The 12,122-nt window shown below is 36.4% G+C and overlaps 1 protein-coding gene across 1 annotated transcript in view; it reads right to left on the bottom strand.

Annotated features, from left to right (window-relative positions):
* Positions 1-12,122, bottom strand: part of FMN2 (formin 2) — a 165,634-nt gene that overhangs the window by 24,161 nt on the left and 129,351 nt on the right. The window contains 1 exon segment of the mRNA XM_040599133.1: positions 10,564-10,615. Coding sequence (XP_040455067.1) covers positions 10,564-10,615 — 52 coding nt within the window.

The raw sequence follows: 12,122 nt of genomic DNA, 5'->3' as shown, positions 1-12,122 counted from the left end.
CACTGCATAATTAAAAGTAGAGAAAATATAAAAACATAGTTTCATTCAAAACACCTAGTACTCAAATGTGCTGGTGAGAAATTTCTTAGGGTCCTCCTGCCCCCCCTCCCCTTTTTTTTTTTTATAAAGAAGAAAAATATCTTTCTTGTATTAAAAAGAAAGTTGAGATAACATGCCAGCTTAAATCTACTGCCAGAATCATTAATACCTTCTTTCATTTGCCAATTTATATTGTGTAACTATGGATTTTGCAATATAGTTCCTTAGAAAACAAAGGTCTCCAGAGATTTTTCCTTTCCTCTAAAAAAAACCTGCCAAACATTTGCAATGTTTTGAATCCTAAGTCATCTCCCTCATCTCTAGTCCCTTGTCTCCTATAAATTCATATTAAGCAGAAAAGTGTTTTATTGCTCCAACTAGATGAAAATCAACAGCTTCAACAACAAAAAAATCCCTCTACCTTTGAGGTAATGTTTTTTTCCCTCCAGCAAAAACCCACCAAAAAGCATCCAACGCGAAGAATAGTAAATTGGGTTTTGACAGGATGGTCTGCCTTGTGCCTGAGAGTTTTGATCCCCACCCCACCATACCAGGAATACTTGACAGCTTCAATGTTCATCAACAATGATCAATACAATTAGTTGTACGCATCTATTAGTAATGCAAATGCACAATTTACATATTTTATACTTTATGCCACATACTGAAGGCAGCAGGCCCAGTAAATGAACCAGAGCATATACTATGGTACAGATTGTTAAATTCAGTAGGTATTATGAATATAACCTTGCACTTAAATATTTCAGAAAAACTAAAATTCTTAGAGGACTGATGAACTCGTGGAGTTAGCAATGAATAAAACCTTCACATATTAGATTGTCACCTCAACCTCAATTCAAACTGTTATTCCAGGCCCTTATATTTACCTAATTCAATGGGTGGGTTTTGCTTTAGTCCTCTTTCAGGAACAAAGTCCCTCATAACAGGGGTAGCAAAGTAGCAAAATAATATGGCCATAACTGATTTAAATTATAGTTTTGTTGGAAGGTGAATTTGAGATTTTCACAACTTGAAATGAAGGTATGTTAGCTGGGCACGAGGAAGAAATTTGCCAAATCACTTCTTGTTTATATCTTCTGGAAACATGTGGTTATCAGGGATTGTAGTTAACACTACATCTGAAAAGTATTCTTCAAGATTCTCCTTTGCTTGTTTGTGTTTTTTTTGGTTTTTGTTTTTTTGTTTTTTTTTTTGGGTGTGTGTGTGTGTTTGTTTGGTATTATTATTATTATTACTATTATTCTTCCTATTTTAATTCTCATTCTTCTCTAAAACATTAGGTGACATCCTGGTCCCTTTATATGTTTGCTTATGGTTTGGGATTTTATTTTTTTTTTTTCATCTGATGTAACCAAATGCTCTGCTGACATAACAATACCATTTTTCATCTGAGGTGGCATAGGATTAGGTGTTAAATTACGTCACAAGCAGGATGGAGCTATTTTAGCAGATAGAATTTATCTGATGACAAAAAAATAGTGTTTGAATAGCCATTCTGCACAGTCAGGCTCCAGCCCTTTGAAAATAAAAGGTCAGGAAATGTAGGTTAGAGGTATTTTTGCTACCATCACATATCAGGTACAATGTATTCCTCAGCCACAGCTCACCCCATAATTGGAGTTTATGTGAACCCAAATTCTGTTACACATATTTAAAGTTATGTCTCTGTGAATACATTTCAGATTAAAATATGAATTTAGATAATACATTAAAAACATAATATAAAAAAAATATAAAATATATAAAGGTCAGAGCTGACCTTGTGGTTTTTTTTGTCTCTGACCATTGTATTCTTACAGGCCACTCAGGAGAAAAAAAAAAAAAGCAAACTTTTAGCAAGACCTTTCTAACGCATTTTTAATTTGCATGTGCTTTCTTCTGTCATTTTAAAATGACAATTTTAAACAGGTTCAAACTTTCTCTCAAAAACTTGGCCTGAGGTATTTACAGTTCCCTAGATGCGTTGGTGTTAGCTGCAATCTACCATAATCTGCATACTTTGCATGAACACGTAGGTTCTCTTTCTCAGAGTTTAATGCTTTTAATTTTGTGTTAGTGTGGGTATCACGCCCGTGCATGCCAGCTAGCTGTTACGTAGGCACATGGACAGCTCTGTGCTAAACTGGGCAAATACAAAATGAGCGTGCGTAAAGCAATGTCATGCAACACATTAAGAGAAAACTGTTTTTCACTCTTAAAAAGACTAACATAGGAGCTTCAAATGTTAAATAGCCCTTGGCCAGTTGAACTTGAAGAAATAGGAAATAAGAGGTGCCAGCTGACACAAAATACAGTGGTGGAATGAATTTCAATAGCAGTGATCTGACACGCAAGCTGCTAGCCTCAGTGCTGTAAGAAATAGCAAAATGACCCATGTTAAAGCCAGCTTGTCTCCAGATCTTTCTATTAACATACCTTGTATTCACTGTCTAGTGCAATGAAGGCTTTCTGGGCAATTATTACAACAGTAAGAAGTTGTAATTACATATGGAGGTAGCGTAACTGTTGTGTACTACGTATTGTTAAAAGTTTTACTGTTTCTTCAGTTTATTGATTGTCTCAAGCCTTGTAATCTGCCTGCTCCCGTGATATGACTCACTTTTATAGCTGCAATTCATGCAGGGTCAAGGTCAGAGTTATCAAACAAAATAAGAAGTAATTTGCTTTAAACCCAGAGGGAATTATTTGGGTATCTAGACAGAAACCACACAGATGCCTTACCGGATTTCATGTGCATATAATATTAACCCACGCTCTAAGAACATGATTCGGTATAGATTAATTTTTATACAGGTGCATTTACAAAAGTATACTCCAAAAATAACCAGTAAATGAATCTACAGGTCTGACTGGGAGTATTGTCACGTGCTGCTTCTATTTTTGCTGTCAAGCCAAACTTAGGTTTCAGTTTCTATTCTTTGAAAATTATAGAGTAAAAATGTTCTAAAATACTTGGGTATTATAGAAACCCCTAACATTTTAAATGTTTTGTGATGCAGTTTCATCTTACCCCTTTGGGGTTGCTCTGAAGAGCATTCTTCCATCATTCAGTGTACAGGAGCTCTCTCCACATTCATGAACATGAGATTCCCTAATATCATCAAAAGCCAGCACAACTATGAGTGGAAGAAATCCAGCCTTTGGAGGAGAAAAATGTTCACGGGGGCTTTCATATTCTTAGAGTCAATTACAACAGAATCCCGTGAAAGTAAATTGAAAGACTTCAAAAACTGAGTTGATGAAGTGTCAGATGGAAAAGGTCTTTACATGCATTTTTCAAATGTTAGACATTTATGATTAAACTCCTGACTTATCCCAATACATTCTCCTCACATCAGTGACATTATCTTTGTTTAGATTAGCAGAGAAAAATGGGTAGCGTTTTCTTTAAGGATCGAGTTTAAATGCAAAGGTGGCAGCCGTTGGAATTGATGGAAAGATTGTAATAAATAACCATATCGCTCTGGATATGTGAATCAGCGATACTGACACATCCAAGCAAAGCTAAATAAATTATACTCCTTTGGCCTAGGATACTTTCTCATGTCTGGAGGAGCTGTCACCATCCTCCAAAGGATTACACAAAGGTTTCACGGTGGTTCTGGTCTGGGGTGACCATTGTCCTAGTTGTTTCCTCTGGAGCAGAGAAGGAACTTTTCCCTCTCAACAGACTGATTAAGGTAGAACCATCAGGCAGCAGTTGAGAAAAGCAGCTGGTGCAAGGTATCCCGTAAGAAGTGTTCATTTAAGACACAGTGCAGAAGAGATCTGGCTCACTAAAGCCGTTTCTGAATCTACATTGTTAACAAAGACAAGCAACAAGGCAAAAAGGCTGAGGAAGAAAATGAGGAAGAATAAAGAGGCAACAATATTATTTTTTTTTTTCCTGGTCACTTCATCTCCAGATACAAGAAGCACAGTGGGGTTTCAGCAGTAGGCTGAGGCAAGCCCTGTACTGTGGAGGGGCTGATGCCAGCCTTCCCTCAGCTGGCAAGTGCTATGGAGGGAACGACCCCTATTGTACAAGTTATTACTGGATAGTTCCCATATGAGTTAATGCAAATTGTGACCCAGTGAAACCACATCCCTGACGTTCTGCTTTCCTATTTGCACGTACGTGACAACAGCAATGTACCATAATAATCCTTAAAGTAAATCTTAAAATACAGCAAGGAAGAAAGCAACACCTGTAGTGGCAAAACAATGTAAGAGTGTAAAAGCAGAGTGTTATTCACATTTAAGTCACAGGTACTGCAAGTGTGAGCACTACTTCCTAAGGCCTTCACAGCGTAATCTGACTTATCAGCTCAGGTAGATGATGAAAGATGAAAACATGAAAGAAAAAACCTACTGAACATGACCAGAAGCTGATGCACAACGAAGAGGCACTGGACCAAATCACACACACACACACACACAAGCATTTTCTTCGGATGTAGCAGCGCAAAAGGAATATCTTGAATTTTTGAGGACTACTCAGTGAAACCACCTGGTAGACATAAACTGGAGGTCAAAGCATACCGCCACATTTAAATATTTTAATTTCTGGTTCTTTTTAATTAATTTTATTAGCTACATGATTTTTCTCTTAGTGATTTTTAATCCTGAATTTAAGACTATAGCATTAGTTTTGGGTATGATCAGACCCCAGTTAAAATAACTGTATTTGTTACCTGGGTGTTACTTAGCTGTATGGTTATCAATGCCACGTAGCTATGTACCTGTATTTGTACCTTAAATTAATATAATTTCTCTTTTACGGTACAATCTAAGAATAGGTCCTCTACACAAACTGTAGAATAAGTTACATAAAGATGAGTTTACATTGCAGAATATTAGTTCTCTGAATTGTAACCCAGTCTGTTGGAAGTTATATTACTATTTGTTCACAGTAGCACTGAATGTCATTAAATGCCAACTAATTTCAACCCAATAAAAACCCATTTTTTTAAGCAAGCAGCTTGGCATCTTTAAAAGAAACTATAATGCTCTTACAGGCAAAAATCAATCATGCAAATGGCTACGAACTTGCAGTCATTTGGCAAATATTTTCAGAAAAGGGCAAAGACTTCATCTTTCAGGGAAAGATCAATTACCCGTATTTCAGAAGAGACTTTCTGACATAACTAAACTGCCTGCAAAGTTTCCATTACTGCATATTTACAGCCCCTGATATTTTGTCAGAGACAGGATACTAAACTAGAATGATCCGATCTGTTTAACAGTCTGTAAGCTTCTTCTATACACATTTCCTTTGCTCACCAAGTATTTACTTTTTGCTGATCCAACTAATGTATACCTACAGTCTGAAATGTATTACCGTGAGGAATTTGAGTCTGCATGCCGGGAGCCACACAGCAAGAAAAATAGACCTAACAGTAAAGGAACCAACAAAGGATGAATGGCCAAAGAGCAATGAAAATGGGGTCCAACAGTAGGGTCTTGCCTTTCAGTTAAAAGCGTTGTGCTGGTTTTGTGGTTTTTCTTTTTTTGTGTGTGTTTTTGTGGGTTTTTTTAACTACATACCTCTCTCCATTCTGGGCTTTTCACCACTTTATTTCAATCATTAACTCAATTTTCACTTTAACTTTACAGTTCACTTTTGGAAACAATCAAAACCATTGTGTAGAGGGTAGTGAGGTGGGAGGAACATTTACTCTTTTAAAGGATTACCAGACTTAGGTGCTACGTTTCTAGGTGTTGCTTTTCAGCAGTGCCATTGTACCGTACTGTCTGCTATTCCTCTAAGTGTCATCAACTTGTCAGCTCATAAGCAGGTGTAAAGCTTTGTTCCTAAGTCTTGTGTTCAGTGAAGCCAATGGAAGTCTGGGAAGATTGTTGTGTCAGGAGTACTTTTTTTGCAGGGAGTTTAAAGGTAAACATTTCTCTTCAAAATTTATGTCATTTGTTGCTACAGCAAAGAAAGCAACACCACACTGCTAAATGGATTATTAAAAGTCCTGAAAACACAAAAGGTGCCTGGGAGGCTGCATTCAGGAAGCACTTAAAAGCCTAAAAATCACTGGAATGTGCAAGTAATGAGAGCAAATTATAAAACAAACCAAATAAAAATAGCCTGACACAGGAAGATGACCGTTCCATACCCAGCCACACACATCTTACATTCCCTAGTTAATACATAGGTCAGAATGCAGAAAGTCCTGTCTATATTTGTTGTAAAAGAAGTCATATTCCCTTAATGCATTAAGATTTACTAAAGAACAGATTAAATTCTCAGATTTGTTAAAATCAGTGATGTACACAAGCCATGATAGTGAGCAACGTTTCAGTCTATCCAGCCCTCACTAGGCATCACGGAAGGAAAAACAGGTGAACAGTTTCACCCCAAATCAAGCCACCATTATACAGGGCTGTTGTCTTACTGACCTATGTTATCACTTCAAGCAGGGTTATACTATCTGAAATATTAGAAATAAAAGGATCTGTAGTGTTCTTAAGAGGTTCTTAGTACACATTGCCTCTTCCATGAATTCAGTATGAATAAACACAGCACTGAAAATGGCTCAGTTTACTGCACTGAATTCAGAATGTGATGCTTTATTGTTTGACAGAGAGAGAGCAGGAAGAAATGAAGATCATCTGTGTCTCAGGTCTAAACCAACTGTCTCCAGTTCAGTTTGTAAATGATTCTCAAGATGCTAGTCCAAGAAGAGACAAATCATTGTGGATAGAGGGGAAGAAAAAGAAAATCTCAACTATTTCAGTGGAAGAGAGATGAGTGTTACATTCTGGATTGATTTTCTTCATAAAAAGACCCTAATCTAGAAACCTTTCAAGATCAGAAGCCAGTCCTGGGTAAGGTAATATAAGAAAGTAATAAAGCTACATGCTATTCCCTCACACTCAGGCATATAGAGGTAGCAAGGCAGAGAATTAGGACCTTCAGCTTCCCTAAATGTTGTTTCTGGTAATTCTAGTCAGGTTGTTTAGCTGTTGTTTTTAAAGAATGAAGTGCAAGAAGAGGAGTAACTAGCTTATTTCTGATTATAACCAGCAAGATTATATTGCTGCTGTTGCTATTGCCTTTTACCCCAGCACAGAAAACAAGTCATCAGCTATCATGTAACATTTGACAATAACTTTTGATGTCATCTTGGTTCCTGCTTGCTGTGATTGAACCCTGTCTCATTTTAAAATTGTTGTAAGTATCCCTGAAAACAATAGTGCTTCTCATTTTTTCTCACAGCTTAAAGCAAATCACGTCTTAAAAGGCAGAGATATTTAGACCTAAATAAATGAAAGTGCAGAAAACAATGCATTTGATGCGTGGTGCAAAGTGTGCTGTATCTCCCAACTTTCAAAGATGTTAAATTTTGTTTAAATGTTGTATACAGCTGTATGAGTTGAGCATATAGCTATGTGTCTTGGGACAGATGGCATAATCTAAAATAAGAATAAAAAGTGCCCAATTGTGAGCTCCTAAAATATAGCAGCATCTCTTTCCCTCCTCCTCTCCTTCTCCTGTTTTATTTCTTTCCCATCCCCCCAAACCAGTGGTTTTTATTTTAACTTGTCAAGTATTTCACAGTTTCTCAAGCATTTAGCAATGAGGATCTAATTGGAAAGTGCCAGGTTCTTTTTTATTACACTTTATCAATATTCTTAAGGGAATGATGTAATTGTTTGGGGTTTGGTGAAGACATTCCATGTCACTTCAGTGTTAATACCAGGCTGGAGCCTTCCTTGTCTGCCTGCGTAAGCTAGATAAACACAGACCTGTGTGCTTTCTTCTCATCTCAGGATACTTAGAGAGATCTTGGAACATATGCCTATTGCGAGCTAAACATTTCACTTTTCATTTTATCCGTGTGCCAGAAATCCATTCCTTGGATAAACACTTTACATACTGACACTTTTAAAGTCACTAAACACGATAAATAAAGAGAGAATACATCATTTCAAAAGCGATTAAACATTTTCTCACTTGTGACAAATGAACAGCTATACACTGTATGGAGTCCCTGGAGCAGACATTCCATTTTCTTTGTCTTTATTTTGTGTGGAAGATTAACTTTCCATTTCAGCTCATCTATTGCACAACTGAGCTTTTCTAAAATACACATTGCTGCATTTTCCCCAAATCATTATTCATTTTAGAAACATTTTTGTTGTTATTGCTGCAAGAGTCTGTTCTTTTAGACTTTTCTATTTTATGGAGATATCAGCTTTAATATTTTGTGCCCAAAAAAACAAAAAAAAAAAAAAAGAAAAGAAAGAAAAATTGTAGGTTTTACTGAAAGCTAAAGAAATGTTATCATGGGTAGACCTGAACTTACACACGGGCTGAAGTTACCCACTTCAAAAAGGAAAATCCAAGCACATTAATCACATTAATTTTGCTCCATCTAATCCATCACTTTTCCTTGCAGTACTTGCTTGCCTAGTCATCCTGCGCATCACTGTTCTACCTATGATTAACCAAATGTAACTAATCTTCTATTTAGCTTTTTAAGTTCTCATCTTCTTTTTCACCCACCCCTGGACAAAAAAGATTTCAAGCATTTTATTTCTGGGCCCAATTAAAGATCTTAGAGAAACAAATACACATAATACTAAAACTATACTATGAAGCTGTCTTCAATGTTTCAACAAATACCACTAATCTGATGAAGAATTTCAGTGCGACAATGGAAGGAAGAAAGAAAGAGAAATGTAGCCTAGATAACAGTAAAAAATAACTTTGCCCTAATGTTGTCCTAGTGTAATTCCTCATGTGTTCCACGAAAAGTTTTGCATGTGATGTTATCCTTGCTAGATATTTATAGTAAAGAGGAACAATGAACCTGAAATTTCTGCTTTGACAAACTATGTAAGAGGAGCTGCTACACTCAACATAGAGGGAGAAAAAAAGAATTAGGACAAGTCAGATGGAGCAGACCAAGCTGAATGAGAAACCAGGGTGCAGTTTGCTTTCTTCCCCTGTATTGTGGATGCTAGTTACACCGATAGGAAGTTTTTGATATGATAGTTCCAATGCAGTTAGGGGAATAAATAAGAATGGAGAGTGAATTAGACAGTGGAAGACAGTGAAAAGTCACAAGATTTCTGAACAGCTTGAAGATTCCCCTTGTCCTTAGATATCTGTCAGCTTTGGACATGTAATCTAATCTATTTTCTACAGGAGAAACAGTTTCCTTAAAAGAGCAGAGAGAGATCACAAGAATTTCTTCTAACAGCAGTTTCTTCTCTCAAAGTTTTATTGTGAAGGAGATTTTTAAGGATAAGAATTATGTAACTCAGCAGTTAAACAAAATTAAGAAATGTCAGGAATGCCTTTCATACGCTTAAGCAAGAGGTATGATACTAAGCCAAAGCAATACTCCCTTTGTTCCAGTTTTTCCATCACGATCCCACATCACTGATGTGCTACTCAAGGACCTATGACCTCCTCACAAGTAACAGGGGAGCTTCTTGTGGCAGAGGAACATTTACTCTTCCCTTGGCTTCCTTTTCAGGTACTATCTTTAGTACATGACCCAAGGTACGGTGCTGTACCAGGGAAGATCTTAACTGCATGGCAGCATTACAGCAGGTAGCAAATTTGGTCAGCAGGGTCATAGAATGGCTAATAAACCATAGTAAAAACTAGAACTTTTTACAGTGGTATATTTTAGTGGAAACCTGTTGAGAGACTTCCCAGCTCTAGCTATAAATAATGAATATTCTTCATTAGCTTATATTTGGTGGCGGTTAAAGCAAGTACAAAAAGAAGATGCTGTTTGTAGTGAAAGGAAAACAAACACAGACTGTCAGTTTCCCTAAATCTGGACTATAAATGGTGTGTGTCATAGTTTGGTCTTTTGCTGGGGCAGATAAAAATCTGTCCCGTTTAACCACTGCTTCTGGAGAACTTCTGGAGAACACTGCCAAAAAATCAAAAGAAACCACAAGTTGTGCAATGCAGTGAAGTTCCCAATTTTGAAAACTCTGTCAACTGCACACATCTGTAATGAAATTTAATGAGGTATTTTGCTTTTTGCCACAGAAAAATTATTTGAAGATCTATTCGCAGTTCTACAGAGGAAGTCACATTTAATTATACATATCATTAATATATTAAAAACTGGATTTCCGTTCTTTATTTTAAAGCAGATATTTTATAAGCACAGGAAGTGGTACCTAATGAGTGGAATGTTTGGGGAATGTTACGTGCCTGTCAAATCACTATGATTCTGGTGTGGCATGAACAGTTCTCTCTCAGTCCAAATGGTGTATTCTGAATTTATTTTTATATAAGGTATATGCATTTTCTGAAAGACAAGAGTCATACGCAATATTTCTCTAAAGAAAGGTTGTGTGTCTATCTTCCTTAAATTTTTTCCCCTAATTGTCGAATTAAAATTTACAATTAAAAAATATTACTTAGTTTCCAAAGTGCATTTCTTTCACTATTCAACAATGCAATAATGCTGGCTACCAATACAGCAACTTGTACCAAAACACGTTTTTCAAAGAGGTTTTACTGCAATTGTTCTTTCTTACCTTTTATGTGCTTCTGTCAGTGACTTCTCTTCATTTTCTTGGTCTATTTTAGCTGTAGAAATACAATCAAAAAATTATTAGCTACAAGGTGAAAGATAAGATTGTTTCAGATTAATGTGCATCGTAAGTATGTTGTATAAAATGAATAGAAACCACCTGGATATATACTCGTACCTAAATTCTGAAAGAAAAAAACAAAAAAACAAAACCAAAAAACCCACACACGAACAAAGCCACATGAATTTTGATACCCTTATATAAAAAAAAACACCAGCAAAACCCACAACCACCAAAAAAAAGCCTGCAAACTTGAAGCAAGTTTTGAAAATTAAAAAAAAAAAATAATCTTGCAGTACTATAAACAACCAACAAGTCATGAAAGTGACTTAAAACCAGATCTTAAAGAATGAATCTGAAAAGTGAAAAGCTATAGGAACAGGTATATATATATATATACACACACACACCCCCCAGAAGGAGGAAAAGCTGAGTGAAAAGCAGGAAGGATTCAGTCTTAGAGCTTTTCTAAATGTTCCTTGATAGTTACAAATATTATTAGCTCTCTTCTCTTTCCCTGCACACACCATCTCCCTCTGCTCACATCAGTTAGTGAAGTGCTAGAGGCATAGCAGACCTCTTGAAAACATGAATGATTTTATAAGAAGGAAATTGTAATTTGGTGATCATGTGACAGAAATTAAAAATATGAAACTGCCATTGCCACACATTGGTGTGATCTATTTCCCATGTGTTGTCTTGCATTTTATTTTGTACCCATTTCACTTAACTTGGGTATTCTGATCCACAGAATCTACAGGAACATGCATAGTAATTTGGGCATCACCGATGTGCAAAGCGATAGCACAAACTGCTCTGTGCATGTGTGCTTAGGTGAGATTTGTACTTCTATAATCATCCAGGTAGCACAACTCAAGTCCCATTTAAGATCTCTGCTTTAACAAAAAGCCTTTTAGTTTGGAAGTTGTTTCTTCTTTTCAGTCAGCCGGACTAATGCGGCCTGCTAATTTGCAAGGAGAATTTTAGGCTTCCCAAGAGTCACTGGGTTTGGGGATACAAGAAGGCTCTGAACTGTCCTGGAAATAAACGTCGATGGTACAGAATTCACATAGAAATCTAAAAACAAAAAATAAAGCTTTAAGCTATTTATCATTCCACTTTCTGTACATAGCTCTAAAATAACAACTCATTAAAATCACTTTGATACCTTGCAGATACATTGCCTGTGATAAAGGAAATCCTCATTTTAGATTTGTCAAAATCGAGAAAGGCAATGGGAATATCTGGGAGCAAAGATAACCACTATTTTTCTGTTACAATGTTTTAATCAACAGCATTTAACAAAAATACACTAACACTAGAATAGATATATAAAATCTGTAGCAAAGATACACAGATGGACTTTCCCTCTTTTTTCCTAGTCAGAACAAGGGTCAGAGCTGTCTGATGCTGCAAATGCTTTTTATTAGTAGCAATATAGTCTGCTGAGGAGGATGAGCAGTGCCTGGATGTTTGTAGCAGCAAACATTATATTTAGCAAT

The sequence above is a fragment of the Falco naumanni genome, chromosome 6 (genome assembly GCF_017639655.2).
Source record: "Falco naumanni isolate bFalNau1 chromosome 6, bFalNau1.pat, whole genome shotgun sequence".
Lineage (NCBI taxonomy): Eukaryota > Metazoa > Chordata > Aves > Falconiformes > Falconidae > Falco > Falco naumanni.
Note: the sequence above shows the minus strand (reverse complement) of the source record. Positions and strands in the feature narration are given on the sequence as shown.